The sequence below is a fragment of the Tachypleus tridentatus genome, chromosome 7 (genome assembly GCF_004210375.1).
Source record: "Tachypleus tridentatus isolate NWPU-2018 chromosome 7, ASM421037v1, whole genome shotgun sequence".
NCBI classification, from domain to species: Eukaryota; Metazoa; Arthropoda; class Merostomata; order Xiphosura; family Limulidae; genus Tachypleus; species Tachypleus tridentatus.
Window position 1 is genome coordinate 39,887,879 of NC_134831.1, and position 24,551 is coordinate 39,912,429.

General features: G+C 30.4%; 1 protein-coding gene across 2 annotated transcripts in view; it reads left to right on the forward strand.

Moving 5' to 3' along the window:
- Positions 1 to 24,551, forward strand: part of LOC143255491 (uncharacterized) — a 142,045-nt gene that overhangs the window by 55,348 nt on the left and 62,146 nt on the right. For both annotated transcript variants that reach the window (XM_076511232.1, XM_076511233.1), the window contains exons 27-64: positions 350 to 454; positions 960 to 1,073; positions 1,812 to 1,949; positions 3,259 to 3,339; positions 3,532 to 3,657; positions 4,552 to 4,674; positions 5,136 to 5,201; positions 5,523 to 5,633; positions 5,930 to 6,046; positions 6,903 to 7,025; positions 7,355 to 7,477; positions 7,809 to 7,904; positions 8,419 to 8,529; positions 9,418 to 9,507; positions 10,289 to 10,411; positions 11,299 to 11,388; positions 11,761 to 11,883; positions 12,809 to 12,898; positions 13,076 to 13,198; positions 13,518 to 13,607; positions 13,852 to 13,974; positions 14,180 to 14,269; positions 14,704 to 14,826; positions 15,397 to 15,480; positions 16,037 to 16,159; positions 16,323 to 16,406; positions 17,438 to 17,560; positions 17,720 to 17,809; positions 18,547 to 18,669; positions 19,023 to 19,106; positions 19,649 to 19,771; positions 20,255 to 20,344; positions 20,932 to 21,054; positions 22,275 to 22,367; positions 22,665 to 22,784; positions 23,089 to 23,178; positions 23,480 to 23,599; positions 24,271 to 24,360. In XM_076511232.1, coding sequence (XP_076367347.1) covers positions 350 to 454; positions 960 to 1,073; positions 1,812 to 1,949; positions 3,259 to 3,339; positions 3,532 to 3,657; positions 4,552 to 4,674; positions 5,136 to 5,201; positions 5,523 to 5,633; positions 5,930 to 6,046; positions 6,903 to 7,025; positions 7,355 to 7,477; positions 7,809 to 7,904; positions 8,419 to 8,529; positions 9,418 to 9,507; positions 10,289 to 10,411; positions 11,299 to 11,388; positions 11,761 to 11,883; positions 12,809 to 12,898; positions 13,076 to 13,198; positions 13,518 to 13,607; positions 13,852 to 13,974; positions 14,180 to 14,269; positions 14,704 to 14,826; positions 15,397 to 15,480; positions 16,037 to 16,159; positions 16,323 to 16,406; positions 17,438 to 17,560; positions 17,720 to 17,809; positions 18,547 to 18,669; positions 19,023 to 19,106; positions 19,649 to 19,771; positions 20,255 to 20,344; positions 20,932 to 21,054; positions 22,275 to 22,367; positions 22,665 to 22,784; positions 23,089 to 23,178; positions 23,480 to 23,599; positions 24,271 to 24,360 — 4,059 coding nt within the window. The remainder of the gene's footprint in view (positions 1 to 349; positions 455 to 959; positions 1,074 to 1,811; positions 1,950 to 3,258; positions 3,340 to 3,531; positions 3,658 to 4,551; positions 4,675 to 5,135; positions 5,202 to 5,522; positions 5,634 to 5,929; positions 6,047 to 6,902; positions 7,026 to 7,354; positions 7,478 to 7,808; positions 7,905 to 8,418; positions 8,530 to 9,417; positions 9,508 to 10,288; positions 10,412 to 11,298; positions 11,389 to 11,760; positions 11,884 to 12,808; positions 12,899 to 13,075; positions 13,199 to 13,517; positions 13,608 to 13,851; positions 13,975 to 14,179; positions 14,270 to 14,703; positions 14,827 to 15,396; positions 15,481 to 16,036; positions 16,160 to 16,322; positions 16,407 to 17,437; positions 17,561 to 17,719; positions 17,810 to 18,546; positions 18,670 to 19,022; positions 19,107 to 19,648; positions 19,772 to 20,254; positions 20,345 to 20,931; positions 21,055 to 22,274; positions 22,368 to 22,664; positions 22,785 to 23,088; positions 23,179 to 23,479; positions 23,600 to 24,270; positions 24,361 to 24,551) is intronic.

The window sequence follows — 24,551 nt, forward strand, 5'->3', positions numbered from 1 at the left end:
CAAACATGCTCATCCTCTCAGCTGTGGGGGCATTATAATGTGATGGTCAATCCCACTATTTGTTGGTAAAAGAGTGCCCCAAGAGTTGGCGATGGGTGGTGATGACTAGCTGCCTTCCCTCTAGTCTTACACTGCTAAATTAGGGACAGTTAGTGCAGATAGCCCTTAAGAAGCTTTGCATGAAATTAAAAACAAACAAACCTTTCCTCTGTGAGGAACATTATAAATTTCCTGTTAATTTATACAAAACGCATGTATATGTATGTTATATTTTTTTTAGAATAAAGTACAGAACCCTTATCATTAGGTAAGTGTTTTTATATTATCATTATCACTTTACCTCAAATAGATATTCCTTGTCATGGAGAGAATAACTGTCCTCAAAATCAGAAGTGTATCCAAGGCCAGTGTCACTGCTTGCCACCATATGTGTTGCAAGGGAAAGTTTGCAAGCGTAAGTTTATATGTATTATTGTTAATGATCAAATGATGGTATAGAATACTTAATAAAAGTTGTTAGTTTTTAAGTAATGGAAGTTAAAGAAGATAAAGTCATTTTAAAGCTGTAAGTACAATTTTGTTTTTACTACTCTTTTGACCAAAGACATATTATTGAAGGACTATCTGAATATGTGGTAATTGGTTTACATTTAAAATCATGAAGCATGCACCATCTATTGCACTTTAGTTTTCAAGAACTGAAAGAGTAAATCAATTCAGAGTCAAGGACGAGTGTGCAAAACATTGTGACAAAATGACATTTACATGTTCCTTCAGATTAATTGTATCACAAACAAATTAAACCACTAAGGCTAAAAAACAAACTGTGTGTATTGACTGCTTATAACCTAGCATTTTAATGAATGATTTAATTCTAGGTTTAAAATTTTTCATTATTCTTGTAACTTGCATATTCTTGGAAAGGTGTAGATATTAACTTAACACACTGCAATTTTCAGACCCTTGTGATTTGAAAATCTGTGGACAATATGCTGGCTGTGTGTTAACTGATTATGGAGCCAAGTGCGAGTGTAACGAAGGTTTTACAGGAAATCCCAACCAAGGCTGTCTAGGTGAATGTCATCAATTTTTATTCTTATATATTATTGTTTTAAAAAAGCACACATACCTTTTGTAGCTGCTAGACAATATTTTTTTTCAGATCTTACACTAACTTTGTGGTAATCATATGATACAAGTTAATTGTAATTATGCATGTAAAACTATAGCATGTACTCCTGATTAACCCACAGTTACTCTGTAATCAGCAATGAATATTTAGTTACCATAAAATGAAAAATCTAGCTAAGTAATACCAAAGTTACTTAACTGAAACTGTAACAAGATAGCATCAGACATACTTGTACATGTTCCATATAATAGATCTTCCAATGATTGAGCAGTTTTAACACTTGAATTCACTGTTGGTTTTTTTATATTAAAGCTAAGAATAGAACAAATGAACTGATGTAACCTTGACTCTAATCTGTGGGTTACTGTAGTTTTCCTCTTTTGTGGAATCTCTTATATATAAAATAATTCATTTTATCAGAATTATTTTGGCTATGTTTTACTGAATACACTTTACTTCCCCACTTCTAAACTTTGGCTATGTTTAAATGGAAAGACATTACTTTCTCTCATCTAAACTTTGGTTATGTTTAACTGGGTAGACATTCTTACTCACTTCTAAACATTGACTGTGTTTTACTGAATAGACATTATTTCCTCCTTTCTAAATTTTGGCAATGTTTTAGCAAAAATTTTACTTTTTTTCCTTGCTAATATCGGTTATTTTTGTTTTTGGGTAGATATCAATGAATGTACCAGCAATCTACCAATAGATCCTAATGGACCATGTGGAATTGGTGCCATATGTATAAACATTGTGGGTGGCTGTGTTTGTGAATGTCCACCGGGCACTAATGGAGATCCTTACAAAGATGGATGTGAGTTTTTTTTACACTACCTGACAAAATATTTGTAATAAATCAAATTTTTGCTGGCCTCCTATTGACTTATAGCATTAACTGTAATATTCAGAAAGAAATATTGGTTTTTCCAAAATATAAATGTATAGTACTATCCAACTTGGTAAATAACTTATCAAACATTTTATCTTGATCTCCAACTGAATGTTTTAAGTTATAAAAACTTTAACTAAAAGAAATCTCATAGTGTGGTTGACTACGTATTTTTATAACATTTTTCAATACATATTCCAATTAATTCTGTAACAGTGAATCACAGGTAAGAATTATTAACCTTATAATGTAATAATATCTAAACTTGTTTAGACAGAGTAATGCATTTTTAGTCATAAATTTTAGAATAAAACTTTAATAAGGCCAAACATTAATATAATACTGCACAACTGATTTATAAGGTATATGATTTATATGTAAAGTAAAAAAATAGAACTATTTTGAATGTAAATTTTATAGAATAAAACTATTAAATTTGGTTAAAATATAAATAAAATCTTTCTTTATGGAATGCTATTTACTTAAATTTTTCAGATGTATTTCTATACACGTTTGACTCCTTGTGATTGAAATAAAGAACTAAATCATTATATTTGTTGTGAAACAGAACACTTCAATACATTATAAACATATCTTATAAAAAAATAAAAGACAATTTTCAGTACCAGGTCATGTGCAGTTTTAAAAGTAAAAACTTGAAATTATGTGGACATATTTAAATAAATCTTACAAACTATGATATGTGTGTGTTTGTGTGGAGAGTTCAAACAAAAAATTCACTCTGTATGTTAGTGGATTAAATTAAATATTGCCATATATATAGAACATTTTATTTCTGTGCAAGGATATTTTGAAATATCTTATACTATGAAACTGGTTCCATCCAAAAAGGTTAATTATGTGCTATGCCATGATAGCAATTCTTTCCATAAAGTTCATTATTCCAGTTCATTCTACATGTACATGTTTAAACATTTTCTGTGTCATTTTCAGAATTTATTCACAAGAATTTATACATTTTTTTCTCATGTCATGTGATATTAGATTCTATTGCTATTTACAAAAGCAATATATATTCTCTACTGTATAGAATGAAATCTGATTCTGTAAAAGAAAGGTTATTATACAAAAACATTATTTAAACTTTCCTTTAAAGGTCTGAACTCCTGTTTCTTATATACATGCACACACACACACACACACATACATATATCTTTTGTTTTAATTTATTCTTTTTTTAAGCAAGTTGTTTTATTAATATTTGTTTGTTTAGGTCGAGACTCATCAGCTTGTCTATCTAACTCTGACTGTCCAAATAATGCCATTTGTGACAAGAAAGGAGGAAATTGTATAGGTATGCTTTGTAATGTTATAACTCTGTACTTATCATGTTATTCTGTTTTCATATTTAGACTTTTATGATTTGTTATTAGGTTTTACTTTTCATATTTATTTATAGTTGTAAATTCTGCAATGTAATTTCATGTTTTCATATATTTTTTTGTTTAAGTTCACTGATGTCTTTATTCTGTTGGATATTTTTCAGATCCCTGTACCACCTCATGGTGTGGTCCTAATGCTTACTGTGTACCTGAGAATCATAGAGCCAAGTGTATCTGTCGGCCTGGATTTTCAGGTGACCCTGATGACCTGAACAAAGGATGTGTTTCTCGTGAGTTTTCTTGTTTGTATAACTAAATGGTTTAGTTCAGTGTGAAGTTTTGTGGCATGGTTTAATATGTTAGAGTATTTGAGTGAATAACTAGAGAGCAGTTACTAGTGTTTATTTATTTTTGAATAGAATAAAGGAAGCCACATTAAATTTTAGTTATTTTTTGTTATAGAGGTATTACGTACAAACACGTAAATAATTTCTAAGGAAAAAGGGGAAAGTATGATATTCCTGATATTGAGAATTTGTAGATAATTATTGATGTGGTTAAAGGACCAAAGGATTGTACCATGGTTAACATGAATGGTGCTTTTGTACAGAACACTAAATTGAAGCAGGGTGCCAATTGCTTGATTGACTAACAAAGCAAACTAATAGATTTGGAGGGCACAGAATTTATTTATCACAAAGAGCACCATCAAACATTGGTATGATACTGGAGGGCACTAATGTAATTAGCATGAAACAACTATCAAACTGCAATCCAACCAAGACAGTTTTACTATAAATTATAGTGTTTCTGCCTTTGGATTAATAAAAAAAACAAAAATAATTCTGAATCCCACATCTGGAGAGTATCCAGCAGGAGTTAAACAGTGCTTGCACATAAGTATTAACTTTTTTTATTCTGTGTACATAAGGATTGGTTAATTAGTCAATAGATAAAGAAAACCTGACAAAACAGGTGTATAAGTGTTTTATACTTTGAAGTATGAATGCATGTTTTGTAAATTGGACAAACTAAAAGAGAGGGTAAGGCATGCTTTACCATTGTGAAAAATTAGAGAAAATAGGTTTGGTCATTTTAATAAACTTGTAACTAAAGTACCCTGAGTTTAAATAAAAATATGTTTTATAGAATAAATCACAAATTCTTGCTTCTGTTATCAACAGCTTGTGCAGAAGTGTGGTGTGGTGAAAATTCTCACTGTATTGTGAGCTCCAATAACTTGGGAATTTGCCACTGTAAGGATGGGTTTATTGGCAATTCCTGGGCAGGAGGACGATGCATTCCTGGTGAGTTTTACACAAAAACGTTGATTTAAAAACAAGTTATCTTTTTTTTTTTTTGCCGTGAACATATTGTCAAAACTTATTTAGTAAACCCTGCTTGATTTATGAAGTAGATTTTATTATGTACAGGTTTAGATATACACACATACTTATCAAAAGATTATGTACATATTTTTTTAATTTTCCTAAGTATCTTTACATATATGTACTGGAGTAGTGTGAGTAGATATTTTATTGTAAACTTAACATATCCTTAGTAGTAAAATAAAAGACACATTCCTATTCAATTCAGAAGGACATTACATGAAGTCATGTTGATTATTATGTTAATTTTTTGCTCTAGCTTCCATGAGGATACTTATTTTAAATTTAGAGGAGTGGCGTTAACACATTGAAATCATGTTCATTATTATGTTAAAGCTCTATTGACATCTATAAGTAATAGTTTTGTTTCTTACTATCAGATGTTGAGTGTACCAGTGGCCAGCAGTGCTCCTCAACAGAAGATTGCGTCCATGGGAGATGTGTGGGTAAGTGCTGATGGTATTTGGTTTTAAATTTAGAAGAATTGGTTGGTTGTATACTATAACTACCAACTTATTTGTAGTGAATGGTAGTGTTTTTCTATCTTGTTTTTAATTTCTCTAATATATGATGTTTTGAAGCAGTGTTGTTTTTAAAGAGCTGGATAATTAACTTAAAGTCAATTTTGGGTAGTTGTAGGCACAATCTTATAGAACTAGCTAATTACCATCAAGCTATTTCTGGGTATTCATAGATTATAGAACAAGCTGATTAACTTAAAGCCAGTTCTGATGGTAAAAATTGAATAAATGTTGTTTTTTTAACAGAACGCTGTGATGGCATACAGTGTGGACATGGTGCTGTGTGTGACAAACATACTGGACGTTGTGTTTGTCGTCCATTCTTTATCGGAAATCCTAATGTTCTTTGTGTTCCTCGTGAGTGTTATAGTACAGCTTACTTTATTTTGTGGTTTGAATATTAATATTTGAAATAAGGAATTATAATTAGTACTTTATTAGAGGAGTACAACAGCATATAATAAGGTGGTCTTAACTTGAAAGATAAAATTTCCATTGAATATATTTAGCTGAAATATATTTTACTGTAACAGTATCATATGAATGAGTGGGATGTTGTGTTTTAGGTTAAATCAAAAAGTTTAAGTGGAATAAATCACTTCAAATGCTTTCAGTATGTAAAAGCTGTAGACAACTTGTGTTTTGATTTCTAGCTCCTCTACCACCAGTATGCTCCCCAACATGTGGAGTTAATGCCCATTGTGCATATGGAAAACCTAATCGATGTATCTGTAACCAGGGCTTCAGTGGAAATCCTTATCAAAGCTGTGGTAGGCTATAAAATGAGTTGTTTTTTTTTCAGAATGAAATTATATAGTTTCATTGATTGGTTTATATGTAATTGCACTGTAAGACTATCTAAACATACTTGGTAATAAGAAGCTTGTGAGATGGCAAATTCTACTTTTAGTTTGATATGGGTTTGTTTACTGTTCAATTATTAATCAAGCTATCATTTTGTTTATGTATGAATTTTTAGTTACATTAAAGTCTTAACTCACCTTTCATCCAGTGCACCTTTATTTTGAGTACGTGTGTGTTTTGGGTCTGACACAAGCTTCTCCTAATGGTGACATACAGATATCAATATTGTAAAAGATTATGTAGATTTATGGCAGTAAATAATCACATGAGATGTAATCTCATGGTCTAAGCACAAAGTGAAAGACCTTCCTTGATCTGAAATATATATATATATATATGTATGGAAAAAACGTATTGCTTATTGTTGCTCTATAGTTATTGATCTTGAAGTGTTGTAATTCAGGAATTTTGTGTTTTCTTCAGAATTAGATTTGTTCTTTTGGCTTTATTTTCTAATACGTTTATTTATTGAAATTAACAACTTTGATATTTATGTGATTCTGTTCTTTAATTAGAGTATAACATCCTGGCTAGGCACAAGTCTGTTAACTGTTATTCTTTGTAAGTGGTATAATTTCTATTTTAGTTGTTTGATAGTTTTATTCTAAGTTTTAATTGTTGTTACAGTTTAATAAATTGTTTTTCATTCAGATCTAGTATTATTGTAGTATTGTTATATTTAGGTCCATTGCAAGCTCATGAAATCTAAGCATGCAAGTCATGTCCAAAATTATACATAAAGGTATTTGTAAACAATTGCAGGTTCTGTACAACGCTGTGATAATACAAAATGTGGAAGCAATGCAAACTGTGTAGAAGGATTGAGTCGAGTAGACTGTGTTTGTCCTGCTGGTCTCCAAGGGAACCCTTTCTTAGGCTGCATTGGTAAGTTGATCAAAACCTGTTTTTTCTTAGTTAAATAGTAAAATTTTTACATCTATTTTTGATTTTCCTTTTTCTTAATTATCTAGAGAGAATGATTTAAATCTTGGTTGGTAATTAGTTTAAATAGAAGTAAAAGTAAATTATCCTATCACTCAATATGGATTAATCACTAAGAAAACTTCTTTGAATATTGAATCTCGTTCTGTTTCTCTGTATAATTATGATAGATATTTTGAAATAGGTAAGACAAAAGCAGGACCAAGGGTTTATTTAGAATTGTAAGTAGTCTTTCATTTTATACAAAAACACTTGAATTTTCTATTCTTTAGATGTAGATGAGTGTTTGATAGGACCAAGTTCCTGTGGTGTTGGAGCGACTTGCATCAACAGTGTGGGAAGCTTCTTGTGTGTATGTCCACCAGGAACTGTGGGAAATCCAGAATTTGCTTGCAGTGAGTTTGATGTTCTTATTTTTAAGGAACTTTAAGGTGACTTCTACTGTCAATACTGGTAATGTACAATAACCCAGAGATAGAATAAGTATTCTGTGATGCTGATACATTTGACATTGTGTTTAAATTTTGTATGTTCTTAGGTGTTATTTTTGGATGCTGCTATACAGCATGTTACATTTATTATAACTATATGAAAGAACCATAATTTTTGAAAATAGTGAGAAAATGTACCTACTTTCTTTAAGTGCAACATTAGAGAATATAAGTTACTTAGGAAATTGTTTTTCAGGTGATTAAAATTTATTTTTATTGTTGTTAATTTTTGTAGCTAAAATCATTGAATGCAAGCCTGGAACAAGATGCCCTTGTGAACTTGATGCTTCTTGTCCATCTGGTGAACTTTGTAAAGGAGGTTACTGTATTAGTAAGTACAAATTATTTAGTGGTTTCAAACTAACAAGATGAATTTTGTGATGTTTCAGTCTTACCCTGTATGTTTTCTGAAAATCTGCAAGAACCAACAGATTATGTGAATCACAAAACTCCGTAATTCAAGGTATTGCTTGATAAAAGTAAAACGTTTATGTTGTTCAGTTACCTAAGTTGCAAGTAAACGTTCAGGAGGTGTTTGCTGATTGTCTGATCTAGGCTTCATTTGAAAGATTAGAAGCGTCTCCTTCACCCATAGTATAGTTTCATTTTTAGATGAAGGAGACACTTCTAATTCTTCAAATGAAGCCTAAGTTAAACAACTACTGAATTTTTACTCATTACACAGGTAATTGGATGTTATTTAATCCTTTATGCTCAGTTGCATTTATTGTTAAGTGTCCACTGCAAAAACGTGGGTTTAGCCATCTACTATTTTTAACTATATTTCACCTGTTTTTGGAAAAGTGTGGATTTAATCATGAGATATTTGTCTTGTTTTATTGCAGGTTCTTGTGAAATTGTATCTTGTGGACCAGGGGCATACTGTGAAAATGGCATATGTCATTGTAAAGAAGGCTTAATTGGTGATCCAAAGGATACTTTCCGTGGATGTGTTCGTAAGTTTTTTATACATTGGGAGTTCTTATACTTTAAATTACTTCTTGAACTGCTGTGCATGAATGTCAGAAAAATATTGGAACATTGTTCACATTGGAACATTTTGATTTCAATTCTCCTTTATGCTATTGCCTTCTAGTGTCAATTCTTCTTTATGTTTATAATTATGTTACCAGCTGTTACCTCCTACTTTCAGTTCTCCTTATGTTGTAACTTATGTTACCAATTGTTACTTCCTAGTTTCAGTTCTCCTTATGTTGTTACTTAAGTTACCAGCTGTTACTCCATCATTTCTGTTCTCTTTTATTTTGTTCCTCATGTTACCAGCTGTTACTCCATCATTTCTGTTCTCCTTATGTTGTTACTTATGTTACCAGTTGTTACTCCATCATTTCTGTTCTCTTTTATTTTGTTCCTTATGTTACCAGCTGTTACTTCCTAGTTTCAGTTCTTTTCTATGTTTTATTTTGTTCCTTATGTTACCAGCTGTTACTTCCTAGTTTCAGTTCTTTTCTATGTTTTATTTATGTTACTTATGTTACCAGCTGTTACTTCCTAGTTTTAGTTCTTCTCTGTTTTATTTATGTTACTTATGTTAAGACATGTTACTTCCTCATTTCTATTCTTTTTTATCTTGTTACTTATGTTACTAGCTGCCATTTCTATTTGTATTTGATAGGTTTATTTAAATGTGAAGTTAATTATTTTATGCAGCTGGTAAATAGATAAGTTATTTTGTATTAAAACAAATTTTTTTACATACATTGAGAAAAATTTTCTCTCATTTTATTTCTTTTAAAAAAACACACATTGGTTCCATGCCTCAAAGTATTGATATTGTTTCAATCCCTCGTTGTAAATAAACCTTTTCTTCTCGATTCCTTCAGCCATTGAAGTTGATGAATGCCACGAAGATTCTCAGTGTCCACGAAGATCAATTTGTCAACGTAACAGTAAAGGAATTAAAAAATGTGTTGGTAAGTTCAACTGATTCTTACTAATATGCAGAAGTGGATGCTTGTTTTTTTTTTTAAACTTCTACTTTATAATAACATTTAAAATTGTTGACGATTCAGTTAAGTTTTATTCTTTTGTGAAGAAGTAAAAATTGAGCCTGATTGAAATTCATATTTCTTGTCTTTTGGTCAGATAAGCTCTTAAATAAGATATTAAAGTTTTGATTTTCTCCTCCAGAAAATATTGTAACTCTGTAATGAGATAGCATGAGATCCTGATGTTTGGGTAATAAGAAGTGGCCTATAACAATTTGTGAAATGCAAGTATTATAAAACTTAACTATGGATATTTCATCATTTTTGAACTCTATGGGTTGTATTTGCTTTAGAGGTTTTTTTGGACATTGTTTCAAACTGTTGATACAGGTCTTCATCAGGTAAACTTGTTAAGATGTGAACTATTCTGGAAACATGGCTGTCACTGAGAACTTGGTGAGTGTAAACCTGAAATGTGTACACAAAATTATTGAAACATGAAATAATTAAGCTGGAGTAGAGAGTCTTGGGTAAGAGATGCATTGTCATTGGAACTTAATTGAAGGTTGAGCTGTTTGGATTTCTGGTTTGTTACTTATTTTGTTCATTGCTAAGGAAGGACAGATGCATTTCACAGATGTTTTCAATCATGTAGTCTTCTCTGCCTAAACTACAATGCTCTCAGAAATATCTTAACTTCTCTAAATTGTATAGAGTATTTTACGTTTTTAGTACCTTATAATTATTATTACTTTTCTTGCTCTAGATCTCTGTGTCAGTTTGCAGTGTGGCATTAATGCTGAATGTTCTATTAGAGGAAGAAAGGCTGTTTGTGTCTGTATATCAGGCTATGAAGGTGACCCTCATGACCTATATCATGGATGCCAACGTAAGATGAATATTTTAGTTCTGAAAGTTTTAGAATATAATTATATGAAATATGTTTTTTAAAAGACATAAAGTACATGAAAGAAAGGAAAACAAACGCATACATACACAGCTGAATTTCAAATTTATTCACCAAATCTGTTATTTGATTTTTTCTAACACTTTTATAAATATTTTATTTGTAATATCTCCCTCTGGTGTCAAGATTTTCTTCAATATGGTTTTTACCTTTTACTGAGGACAGTGTTGTTAATGTGATTCTGATTTTACAATACTCTGGTGACAGTATTTTTTTAACTACTGTTTGTTTGTGGTACAGTTCTATTTTCCTTTGATGAAAGCATATGTTATCATGGTATAATTACATCTCACATAGTGACAGTGTATATTTTATTTTTATTTTGTTCTTTGGAAATGTTCCGTGTCTTTGTGCTTTAATCCAGTAAGGGTCAACATCCCAAGTTTAGGGCACAAATTTTAAATCATTGTAATTTAAAAACTTACAGGTGAATTGTTGGAGACTTTTAAGACTGTTGTTCATTGTATTGTTCTTCATAGAAACATAGACAAATTGAGATTTATTTATAATTTTGTCAACTGCTGTACACTTACATTTTGTTGATATTTGCAAAATTGATTTGATATCATATTTTTTTTTAATCTGTTTCCTGTTTGCTATCATGGATTTCTCCAAAAATAAATTTCTGTATTAGATAGTTTCTTCATGTTTATATGACAATTCCAAAGCTATATGCAGCAAAACAAAATTAAAATTTTCAAAACAAATAGTTCTGGCCCTTCATGGTTTTAGTATTCATTTGTAAACTGTGTTGATGTGAGATGAATGTTAAAGTAATATAATAAGTAATCTAAAGACTTACATTCTAGCTCCAACTCCCCATGCCTGTGATAGCGACAGAAGCTGTCCAGATCCTCATGTGTGCAGACCAGATAAAAGTGGTATAAGACAATGTATCAGTAAGTATACCTCACATCCGCTTATGGTGAATCTTCTTATTGGACCATGCATAAATAATACTGATCTCAGTTATAAAATATTGTATTTAATATTTTTGCCACTACTACATGAGTTTTGTAGTTATTTAAACCTAAAATGTGAAATCTATTTTAATACCTGAAATGGAAAGGTTTTTCTCATACAGTTTTGTTTAAGAATGTTATCGTAACTTGTTTATTATTAACATGTAATTGTTTACCAGTTATTAGATCTTAATATTTATACTTGATTACATGTGTGAAAAAAATACCTTTTTTCTAATTTTTTTCTGTTAATGTTATTTCTTTAAACAGCAAAACTAGATATCTTATTATTACTTTTCTTTTACCTAGGTGTGTGTATTGATGTCAAGTGTGCACCTAAAGCCCAATGTATAGGACAGGGCCATCAAGCATTTTGTGAATGTCTTCCTGGGTTTATTGGTAACCCATTTGACTTTGCCACAGGTTGTCATCGTAAGTATTAACCTTACACTGTCTTTATGGGTAATTACACATTATTGTACGATTTATTCAAAGATTCTGTTGCATGGTAAGTAAAATCAAATCAGTATTTAGAAATCACACATTCACTTATCTGTAATATAAATTACTTTTCTTTAGCTTTTGATGAGCAAAGAATATTTGAAAAGGGTTTGTGTTACAAATATTCCTCAGTAATAAATTTTATTTTACTCTTCTTGGAGGTTTTATAATCTGTTGTAGGTTGGGTATATGCCAAAAGTCCTGATTTGTCCTTCACATAGTGCTCAGCATGACCAGGTGGTTAGGGCACTCGACTTGTAATCTGAAGATTGTGGGTTTGAATCCTCGTCCCACCAAACTTGCTTACCCTTTCAGCCGTGTGGCATTATAATGTTATGATCAATCCCACTATTTGTTGGTAAAAGAGTAGCCCAAGAGTTGACAGTGTGGGTGATGATGACTAACTGCATTCCCTCTAGTCTTACACTGCTAAATTAAGGATGACTAGTGCAGACAACTCTTGTGTAGTTTTGTATAAAATTCAAACATAAAACAAAGAAAAAACCTTTACATAGGTTTTTTAAGAAAAATAAGTCTAGTGTTGAGGTTTTATATTTATCGTTTTGAAAATTGTTCTTTGTTTGTTATGAAGCACAAAGCTACACAAAGGGCTATTTGTACTCTACCCACGATGGTTATCAAACCACTGGGGGGGGCTGTTTTGAAAGACAAGTCAAATTTTGATTTTATATTTTCACTGTTTGTTTGTTTTTTATTTACTGCATAATTTCAGTCAGCTAAAATATTGATATATCACTTGTAAAGGTTAATTCCTTGGTGTAAAAAAATCTGTTGTACGTCATTTGAAAATGATTTAAAGTTTTTTTTAATAATAGGAAAATTTCTCTCCATGTAGCTCCTCCTCAAGACAAATGTAGAAGTAATAATGAATGTTCCAGCAGTACAGTTTGCCAGCCTCTACCTAGTGGCATTAAAGATTGTATTGGTGAGTAAATAAGCAAAAATTATGAATTAGCATCTTTTTATGTAATTTGCATATTTTTACATTTTCATTTTGTTTTTAAAGAATCATCAACAAGGGTAGTAAAAAAATTATATATATTCATTATGTACTTATGTTTCCCATCACTTGAAAATGGAATATTTTTCTAATGAATTTCAGACGTTTGTATTGGATTCCGTTGTGGACCTAATGCTGAGTGTTTTGGTAAGCTTCATCACCCAGTTTGTGAATGTTTGCCAGGTTTCTTTGGTAACCCTCAGGACCACCAACGTGGATGTCAACGTAAGAATTGTTTTTGCTTTAGAAGTTTGGTTTTATTAAGATTGTGGAAAACGAACTAATTAAACAATTTCAAATTTGAATTTTAGATCTAGCTCAAATTGATATTTTTGAGCAAAAATATTTGAAGCTAGGGCAAACACAAATGAAAAACTGTGTTTATCATTAGGCTATTATTATAATGTTTGATAGCATGTTTATTGCATTAAGACAGAAGTAATGGTGTTTAAATAACTTGCAAGAAGACAAAGAAGCTCTCCATTAAGTAATAAAATAATACATAGAAGTCAAAGCTGTAAAAATATCATTCTTCCATTTTCAGCTCCTTCCCCAAATGTTTGTGAGGATGACAGTGGATGTATAGGATACAAGTTGTGTCGTCCTGATGACAATGGAATCAAGAACTGTTTTGGTAAGGAGCCTTATTTATTCTTGTTCATCTGTATAAGAATATTTTGTTTAGGAACAAAGAACTGAGAATGTATAACCTGTTTAATCATAGCTGTATTAACTGAAGGTGTTTTCTCTCTACTGTATACTAAATAACGGACTGTTTGAACTGTGTTGACTAAAGGTTTACTCTCTCCTTTACACCAAGTAATGGACATTTGAACCATTTCTCTGTTAATACACTAATATTTTTCGTCTTTCTCTAGATGTTTGTGAAAACACTCGATGTGGTCCAAATGCCAACTGTATTGGTAGAAACCATCGACCAGAATGTCAGTGTCTGCCAGGTTTCCATGGCAATCCCAGTGATTTTTCACGAGGTTGTGAGCGTAAGTGTCAATTTGGATATTGTGTTATGTATTTTGAGATACACGTAATTGTTGAAACTTAGAAATATAAATTGATTTAATGGGTTTTTTTAGAACACTAACTAACTTTTAAACCAACTTATTAGTATAAACTTTTATAATTAAATATGTGATATTCTGAATCATAAGTAATTCTGGATTGGTTTGCTTCAAATTTATTTTACAGCTATTCCACAAGATAAATGTGGAAGTAATTCTGAATGTTTTGGAGAACAAGTATGTAGATCAACAGATATTGGAATCAGGGATTGTATTGGTAAGTGTAATACAACATGACTGTCTTACTGTTTGGGTCCTTGTAAGTGTGTTAATTAGTTGAAGACTAACTTAATGCATTAACTTAAAAATGATATTTTGCTTCTTGGTTATTTTGTCCTTTTTTTATATTTTGCTTACATATAGCACTTTACATAAAATTTACATTAGCTCAGTTTAGAAACTGCATAACATTTGTTTTCCTGTTATGGAAATCATGTTGCTTATAAAGTAAAGGTAGCATAACAACTTTTAACATCCATTTTTTCTGCTAGACTTTTTTTGAAGTTTATTCAAGATAAGTGTGAATAAAATATTAAGCTGTGTAACTGTTGTTGTCTTCTTGTTTAAATAGTTGTGTAACTTCCACATTTATTCTTTCAAGGTAAGTGTGAATAAGATATTAAAGTGTGTAACTGTTATCTTCTGGTTTAGATGTTTGCGCAACCAAAGAATGTGGACAAAATGCACAGTGTCTTGGTGTTGATCACTCTTCCTTTTGTGAATGTCTGCCTGGATATTCAGGAGACCCAGACAATCCAGTCCGTGGATGTCAACGTTAGTATTTCTCACTGCTTTTGTTATTATGGTACAGAAATAATAACAATCATAATAAAGAGGGAGCCATTACAGAGACACTAAAGCTCCCATATTTTATGAACAATTTGACTTATAGTTATCAATGAATGCCAGGTTGGGAACAAATATGTTGTTAAAATTTGTCTTTAACAAAATATTATCTTGTTAATTATATATTATGCTCTGATTGTCATCTGTTTGTTTGTACTAATCAAAGTACTTTCTCTTTTAGAATATTTCCATCTTATTTTATATATATTTCAATCTGTTACTCCAAAGACAAAATCAAAGTTTTTAAAATCATATGTAAATATTTTGACAATGAATGCTACGTTTGTGAACCTGTATTTAATATTTCTATTGTTTCCATGTTTTTTATCTGTTTAAACTCTACATGATGATGTAATTTTAAATATTTATTAACAAGCTACGTATTGTACAATAACTAAACTTTAAGTTGATAGATATGTTTTTTGAAGTTATTTAATAAATGTTTAATTAAATGAAACAACAGTATTATTTCTAAAGCAACAGTATGATTTGTCACAGGAGATCGGTGTACCTCAAGTCAGGACTGCCCTAACAGTCAGGTCTGTCTGAGACTCAAGCCTAATGGTATCAAGGATTGCATTGGTAAGTCTGTCCTCAATATTTTAAATACTAATTCTCTCATAAAAATAAATGTAAATATGTGTGTAGTTCTTACAAGTGACATCTTGTGTTCTTATTGAATTTTTAAACCTTACAACTATTTATTTTGTGGAGTAGGGTCCATTTTTGTGTAGTATATGAATTCTGAGTTATTTCTGAGATATATTTTATCGATAAAGATCAGTAGAAAAATACAAACAAAGTTCAGTTTAAGTTTTGGTTTGTTGTTGAAGTGCAGAAGTACCATTTAAGAAGGTGAAATGGTAAATCTCTGCTTCTCCCTCACTGTATATAATATTGATTGATTATTTTGGAAGCCATACATTCATATATACACATAGGTATAAAAAAAGTTTAATTTACAGTTTTACAGGTAAACTGATTTTTAAATTTCATCTTTAAAAACTCAGGAGGTATTATGTACCTAACCTAAACTATATCTGAAAGTTTTCACTCACCATTTAAATCTGAAATGCAAGATTTAAAATAGGCAAGTAATAAAACAGATGTTTTATACAAATGTCCCACTTTTTTGAAGATGCATGTCAGATGAAACACTGTGGGCCAAACTCTGAGTGTGTCCCTACCCAACATCAAGCTTACTGTGAATGCAAACCTGGATTCGAAGGTAGCGGGGACGACTTGCGTACTGGTTGCAAACGTAAGTACTGTTGTGTTGTCTTAGAAAATGATAGTTAAAAGGAACAGGTTAATGTGATGTGTTATTATGTACTGTTAGAAGAAATGTTAAGTACAAGTAGTAATAATTTTCTTTCAACATTTGAAGAATTGGTTTCTCATAGAAAAATATGTTGTTTTTGCAGCTCGAGATAAGTGTAAGACGGACAGTGATTGCCTTCAAAGTGAAGTTTGTCGTCTTAATCAAAATGGCATCAAAGATTGTTTATGTAAGTTTAGTTTAATTTAAAAACATAGTTTTTTTTAATTGAATTAACCAGAATGTAGATGAATGTAGGGTTAATTTTAAGTATTAGATATTAATTATTATTAATAATTTGTTAATATCAGTATTAACAAAATAATATATTTTTAATAATAATACTTAAAAATAATTTTAAGTATATTGTTGCCAATAATACTAATTACCAATTTTTAATCATGGTGATAATTAAAAATTGGTAATTATTATTATTATTAGCATTAGTTATCCTTGTTAATAGGCTGCATAGTTACCTAGTTTTTTTACTATTACTCAATTTGTCAGGGCACCAGATGAATTAATGGATAGTGCCTGTGCCTCCAACCAGGACAAATAGGTTTGGATTATGGCTTTCCCAAATTAAAATATTCTTACTTTGCATCATTTCAAAGACAGTAGCCGAAACGTAGGACATCAGTTAATAAGTATTTAGTTAACTTATAATAAGGAGAGATGATCATATTTCCTACTTACAATAACAGTTATCGAAATTTGGTTAGTCAGACCTTACTCACATCATGACAATGATTGAACTTTGATTGGTCCAACTTTACTTACATCATGATAATGATTGAATTTTGATTGGCCCAATCTTACTTGCATCATTACATTGGTTAAATTTTGGTTGGTTCAACTTTATTACATCATGACAATGATTGAATTTTGATTGGTACAACTTTATTAGCTCATGACAATTGGTAAACTTTAGTTGGCACAGTCTAAGGTTTATCATTGATATGGTAGACAATTCATACCCAACTTTTATTATCTAAAGACATAAAACTTTATCATTTTTATAAAGTGGGCCTAAACTGAAATTTGATTCAAATGATTTCTTCTTAAGATTTAAGGGAGTTGTTATATTTGTTGGTGATTACCTTACAAAATTAATTGTTATACAGCACTAGGAATAAATTAGTTTTTAGTTTCTGAATATATTTATATGAATTAACTGGTCAGTAATTGATTTTGATGAAGATTTCTCTAATTCACACACAGCTGCATGCTTAGAGACGTTATGTGGACACAATGCCAGATGTACAGCTTCTGCCCATCGAGCTGTGTGCACTTGTGATGTTGGATATACTGGAGATGCTTATAACCAGGAAGTTGGATGTAAAAGTGAGTGATATTTTCACTGTTTTGTATCGAGAACTAAGAACTTTCAGCTCTAAAATGTTTTCATTCTGTGTGAGATATTTGAATATTACCTAAGGGTTTTGAATATTATTTGCATTCAAAAGATTTAGCATAAAAGTACTTTCTTTCTTTGAAATACAGCTCTTCCAGTCCATCTGTGTACATACGATGACAACTGTCCATCTAACGCCATGTGTCGTGCTGACCCAAATGGAGTTAGGGATTGCTATGGTATGAATTGCTTGTAACTTATGCCTTATGAACATCAAACCTAATAAATATTAGTTTTTAATTGAATAAGAAAAAGCCAACAACCTGGGTAGAAAATTATATGTATAAATATATAATCATGTATGCATATTTGCATGTTTAACATAAAATTATTTCACACTGGACTTAAATTGGGTCATAATTTGATACAGTAACCAAACATTATAAATGTTAAAATATTAAGACTGGTTGTGTGTAAGAAAATTGTGAAAAAAAAATGACAGATAAACTTGTGGGCAAACCAGTTTAAATATATCAAAAAATTATGGAAAAAAATCAGAGATAGATATTTGTGGGCAAATTAGGTTAAAAATATCAAAACTTTATGAAAAAAATCAGAGATTAATACTTTTTTGACAAATCAATTAAACATACCATGCATTAGTACAAATGCAGTAATCAGTATAGACATTTTTTTAATTATGTTTGGTAAATATTTGAAGCTTGTATATTATAAACATATAATTCCATAATAAGATAAAAAAATTAATGCCAATTAAGCCAAGAAATTATGTTCTTCTACTTTATGTATGTTTCACAAGGCAGTTAAAAGACAAATGATGTTATACTTCACATAGTATTTGTTACTGTGTACTTGTAAGAACACTGTAATTGAGTTATTGTTCACAGTAAGCTCATTTTGCATTGGAGTAAACTTTTTGTAAACATGGTGCTTAGAAAGACTACTTTGTTGATAGATGCTTGTCAGACTAAAATCTGTGGACCACATGCAAAATGTATAACAGTGGATCATCATCCTCAGTGTTTGTGTATTGAAGGATTTGTTGGCGATCCGTATAACAATGATATAGGTTGTGAACGTAAGTGTTGAAATGTTATTGTTTTATATCTTCAAATAATAAATTGTATATGATGCAAAACTTCAAACAGTTATTTTATTTGGGTAATATTCAACATAATATCATGTCAATCCTGTAAAAGAATAAAGTCATTTAGTTTATTTGTGTTCTAGATATTAAATTCAAAAACTTCAAAATTAAACTTGTCAGAAAACAATCTTGGAGAGCAACAGAGTGAAGTTGGAATTATAAGTAGTTTAAGATAATTATTTTTAAGAATATTTATTTTTGTTTGATAAGAAAATGTGTTCTTTGTTAGATTTAAATAATGTATTAGCTTCTATAAACTAAGTTTTTATTCTATATTGAATTAGTGCCTCATGAATGCATTGCTGATGGTGACTGCGCGAGTGACAGAGTATGTCGTGTGGACTTGGATAAGATTCGAAAATGTGTTTGTAAGTTCTTGCTTTCTTTGATATCCCTAAAGTTATGCTGGATAACCTTCTTCTTCCTAATCTTGTTTATGCTATAAATGTGGATTAACTTCTTTACACTCATCTTTCCTCTAAATATACTCTTGCTTCATTTAAAATAATTGTCTGTGATATAACATATGTTAACTCTTATAATACTCTTATGTAGAGTTGTTTTAGATATGATGTTTTTCCATAATAAACTTAGTTGTTCAAAAACTGTCTAATTTTGAAGTCTAAGTTAATGGGAAGTCCACTTCAAATAATCTACATTTTGATCAATGTGTTTTACTTAGTTATACTAGTTTCAGAGAATTCCACTCCTCATCAGTAACCCTGAACATAAGATAACCAAAGAGAGTTAGATATGATGTTTTTCCATTGTTAAAGTATTAATCATGAAATTCTGAAAATATTTTTACTGTCATGTATATTATTTCCTTTGGAACTGTAAAAGTTAGTAACAAGTTTTTCTGTTGTATAAGTGTGTTAATTAACAACTATTTCTGTTGAACGAAAACTAGTGGTATGTGTCTATGCTGAGTGTGGTCCACGTGCCATCTGCAAAGGTCTAGGTCATGAAGCTATTTGCTACTGTCCAGAAGGTACAACAGGAGATCCAAAAGATAAAATTTCTGGATGTGAAAGTAAGTATCAATTTAATCATTTTACTTTTTTTTTCATCTATTAAATTACGGATTACAAAATTTACAGTTCGTGTAGATAAGTTCAAGACTGCCAAATACACAGTTTGTGTTAAACTCTAGACTATAAAATTTATAGTTCAAGTGTTAAGTTCTGGACTGTAAGGTTTATAGTTTGTGTGGTGAACTCTGGACTCTAATATTTACAGTTTATATATTAAGTTTTGGATTCTAACATTTACAGTTTGTGTTAGTTATGTTTAGGACTGTATTGTTTAAAGTTTGTGTATTGAGTTTTGGATTCTTATAATTCACAGTAATTTCAGTATAGTAATTTGAACTTGTATACCAAAATAATATAATAAATCTGGCTTTGTACCTGCCAAACTTCTAGCATTTACTCATATTTTTGTGTTATTAAAATACATAAAATTATATATATACCTTTCTGATAGTGTAAGTTTTAATATGACTTTGATGTTTTAGCAATCAACATCAATATATGTGACAGTGATGACGATTGCTCTGACAATGATATCTGTAGACAAAACCATGAAGGCATCTTGGATTGCTTCGGTAAAACTCTTTATATTTGTTGGTTTATAAGAATATATGATATCGGCATGATTAGTTTCACCACCTGTAAAAGTTATACACCAGTAGCATTCCTGTTTTTCCTCAGAATCTTGTTTAATGATAAAAGGTGAAAGAAGTGGTGGGCTCAATGTATGAGTTGATGGGGAAAAAAAATTCAAACAAAATAAATGTTCACTGAGATACATATATCTCTATTTCCAAAAGATAATTAAAAGTTAAAGTTAAAATGGCTTAGCTATTTTCATATTTTCCAACAGAGTTCTATTGGTAAATTTGTCTTACTTTAACATTTTTCTCCAGAAAATACTGTTGTTTAATTTAGTTTTACTTTAATGTATTTCTGATCTAAATACTTCTGTGGGGTAATTATGCACTGACTATTTATGAAACACTGTTTTATTAGGTTAGTTTTACTTCAATATATCTCCAAACAAAACACTGTTGTTAGTCTAGTTTTAATATACTTCTGAATAAAACACTGTTGTTAAGCTAGTTTTAATGTATTTCTGAACAAAACAGTATTGTTGTATTAGTTTTATGTGAATGAACATATGATTGTTTTGCAGATGCATGCCAGTTTTTACAGTGTGGCCCAAATGCTGTATGTAATACAAAGTATCACAAAGCACGGTGCGAATGTCTGCCTAACTACATAGGTGACCCTAGTAATCTGCTTAATGGATGTAAACGTATGTATTGCAAGCATTCAGTCTGAAATAGGAACTTTTATCAAATCGAAAATAATTAGTCATAGTCCTTAAACCTAACTTAATTTATGTAATCTTTCTTCAACCACTCTTCTCTGGTGATGGATTTAATTAATAAATGAATAATCTTGTGTAATTAAATATAGGATAGTATTTAATGTTATAGAGTTTGTGTTTTTTATAATTTAACAATTTTGTACTAGAAAACAGCAATGATATTGATCTTAAAAATAGATTAGAAGAAAAAAGAACAAAGTTTAAAATTCAAAGATCATTCATGTTGCCAGAACTTTTCAACAGAAAAGTTTACCAGTTACTTTTAAACTTGACTATAGATTACAAAACATTTTTATAAAGATTTAAAATTTTAGGTTTACTGACAATAACATCTAATGCTATTTATAATCTTAAATGTAGTTCAAGGTATATTTGATCTAACAAACTAGGTGGCTTAAAACACGTTGGCACACAAGCAAGTTTTGATATCTGGACATTAATCTAGCAAGAGAGATCATGCTAGCAGGAAAGATGATGTGGCTGTATATTTGCCAGTGTTTAATAGTCTTTTGTAGGGTAACAACAAAGAAATTTGTGCAGAAAAGAGATTCCATCAATCAATAGATCAAGGCTAAAACTTAATGAAACTAGTCTCAGAATAAGTTTTTTATTGAAATCATCTGAATATATAGTGTAAAATATGTAATTGTTTCTACTGGTATACTGTATATTAGTTCTTGAATCAAGAAGAATTGGTTGTATTGATTTAGTTCTTGAATCTAATGTGAACTTAATAAAAATGGATAGCAGTTGGAAATATGTTTGTGTAGGTTCAGTTCCTGGATGTGATAAAGAATCTGGGTGAGGAAATCGAGATCTTTGTTAGAATAGATCTGGTAGTAAGGTGAGGAAGGGATAGTAAGTGGAAGTGTATTGTACACCAGATACTAGAACAGTTTCAATACATTGGTTACATCATTCATTTAAAAATATCTAATAGATATTTATAAGAATGTTTTTTAAAAGGAAAAGAATAAAACATACAACTAGTGATTGTTTTCAAATAGTTAATTCAGAGTTTCACAAGGGAAAAAACCTTTTTTTTGAGAAATTTTAATATTCCATAGGAGATTATTTGATAATATTTTGTCATATTCATATGGTTATATATGTAACACATGCTTTATTCTTCTTTATATTTGTAGCACCAACAAGAGATGAATGTCAAAGAGATCAGGACTGCCCAAGGCCAGGAGATGTATGCAAGTCTGACAATAGTGGTATCAAAAAATGTGTAGGTAGGTACTAAAAGTTTTTAAATATATGTAGATGTGTTATAGTGATATGGAAACTTAGTTATCAGTTATACAATGTTAGGTGATTCTCTTTCTAGCACATTCCTGTTGAACCATAACATCTCTATATCTCTTTGTTAATCACACTTTAAAACAGTATAACACTGTATTTCACTCTTTCTTTGTATTGTTTATGTCACTATGCCATTAATTCTGTCTCAGTATATTTCTTTAGATTGCATCACTAATTGTTTTTCTCTAGAACTTGACATTAAGCTTCTACTTTGTTTCTTCATCTAGATGCTTGTCGATATGTAACCTGTGGAGACCATACTCACTGTGTATCCAAGGGCCACCATCATGAATGTCAGTGTGACCAAGGCTTTGTTCGAGATCCCAATAACTTTATGGCCTGTATTTGTAAGTAATTTGACTCTAGTCAGATTTCTATGAAAAGCAAAAATATATGTGTATTTATAAAAATTGAAGTGCTTTGTGAATTTTTTAGCAGATGCAATTGGTGTTCATTGGTAAAAAATAATTATAAAAAATTGGACTGCACTGATCTTATAGAAAAAAAGTAATATGAAAATAAAAGATGTAGTAGTTTCTTTTAAACATATAATATATTAAGCCATCTACGCATAAAGAAGAAATAATCTTTGCTTATTTGAATTTTCTTGTTGAAAATGTGGTATTTGCTGAAAAGTTTGTTTTCACACAGCAAAAGGACCTGACCAGTGTGAAGGAGATAAACACTGCCCTTCATTCCAGTCTTGCAAACCCAATGACCTTGGAATCCTCAAATGTGCAGGTAGAGTGAACCTTTATTTATCAAGGAGTGTTAGTGTGAGTCTTTTAACAATCAAATGTGCTGGTAGAGTGAACCTTACTTATACATAAAGCAGTGTAAACATAAGTTTTGGGCCACTTTTTTGTCAGTACTTGGTATCAGGTGCATGAATAAAAGTACATGAGGTCTGATTGAGCTATAATGTTAATCAACTTAGTATTAGGTTTAAAGACTGAAAAGTTAGTATTAAGTTGTGCTTATTTTAGCTACTGATGTTTCTATGCAAGTGTGCTTATAAAAATAAGAATATTTTCTTATTCAGAGGTTTGCATTGATTTCTCTTGTACACCAAATTCTGATTGCGTCGCTCTAAACCATCGTGGACAGTGTCGTTGCGAAGAGGGTTTCACTGGCGATCCCAACACTAGAGATGGATGTCGTCGTAAGATATATTGTTTCTTGTGTAGATTTGTAACTCGTAAATAACAGCCAGTTGTTTATAGTATTAGAAAACTCTCTGTAAATTTATAGAATAAAATAATTTGGGTTGAGTTAAGCCGAATCATGAAACAGTTTAAGAAAACTCAGTAAACTCATGTGTATGTGTGTGTCATTAACAAAATGTATATTGATACATATATATATGTATTAGGTGTAGTTGAAAAGCCTAATTAAAACTTTTTATTAAGAGTTCAGATATAATTTCCTTTTTTGTGAAGCATTTCATAATTATCAACAGTTTTAGCCTTTATACATTGAAATTTTAGTTTAAATGACTTTTAGTTTTAATACAAAAACATTTGCTGGGATTTATTCTTTTCCAGCTATTACAGATTTTTATTTAAGAAAACACATTGTAACAGGAAGAGCTTTTCTTTTTACCCCTTTTTCAACAGATGTTCAGATATACTTTAGTCTCATCTTAGTACATACACATCAGATTTAATTTACCTAATGCTCCATAGAACATATATGTTTGAGAATAAGAATATGATAATATAAATTCAAGTTTTCTATGAATGAAATTAAAGTATACAGTAAGTAGTCAATCTAAGAATAAATTAAACATGAGTAAGGTGTTTAATCTACTAACTATTTCCTCATTTGTTTCAGCTATTAATCCCAATGAGTGTGAGATTGATGAAGATTGTATTTCAAATAGCCATCAATGTCGTCATGATCTCCAGCCTTATAGATGTATTGGTAAGCTCTATTTTCATTGGTGTGTTTTACTTATCAAAGAATTACTTATTTTCTCAAGAAAAGAGTATACTAAAGAGTAAAGGTGATTGAAAATTAAAGTCTCCAAATTTTGTTTTTCACTTAAGACCAAATTAACATTTTCCTTTGTTTCCTATAAAGAATCTAATTCATCTTGAGCTATTTTAGGAATA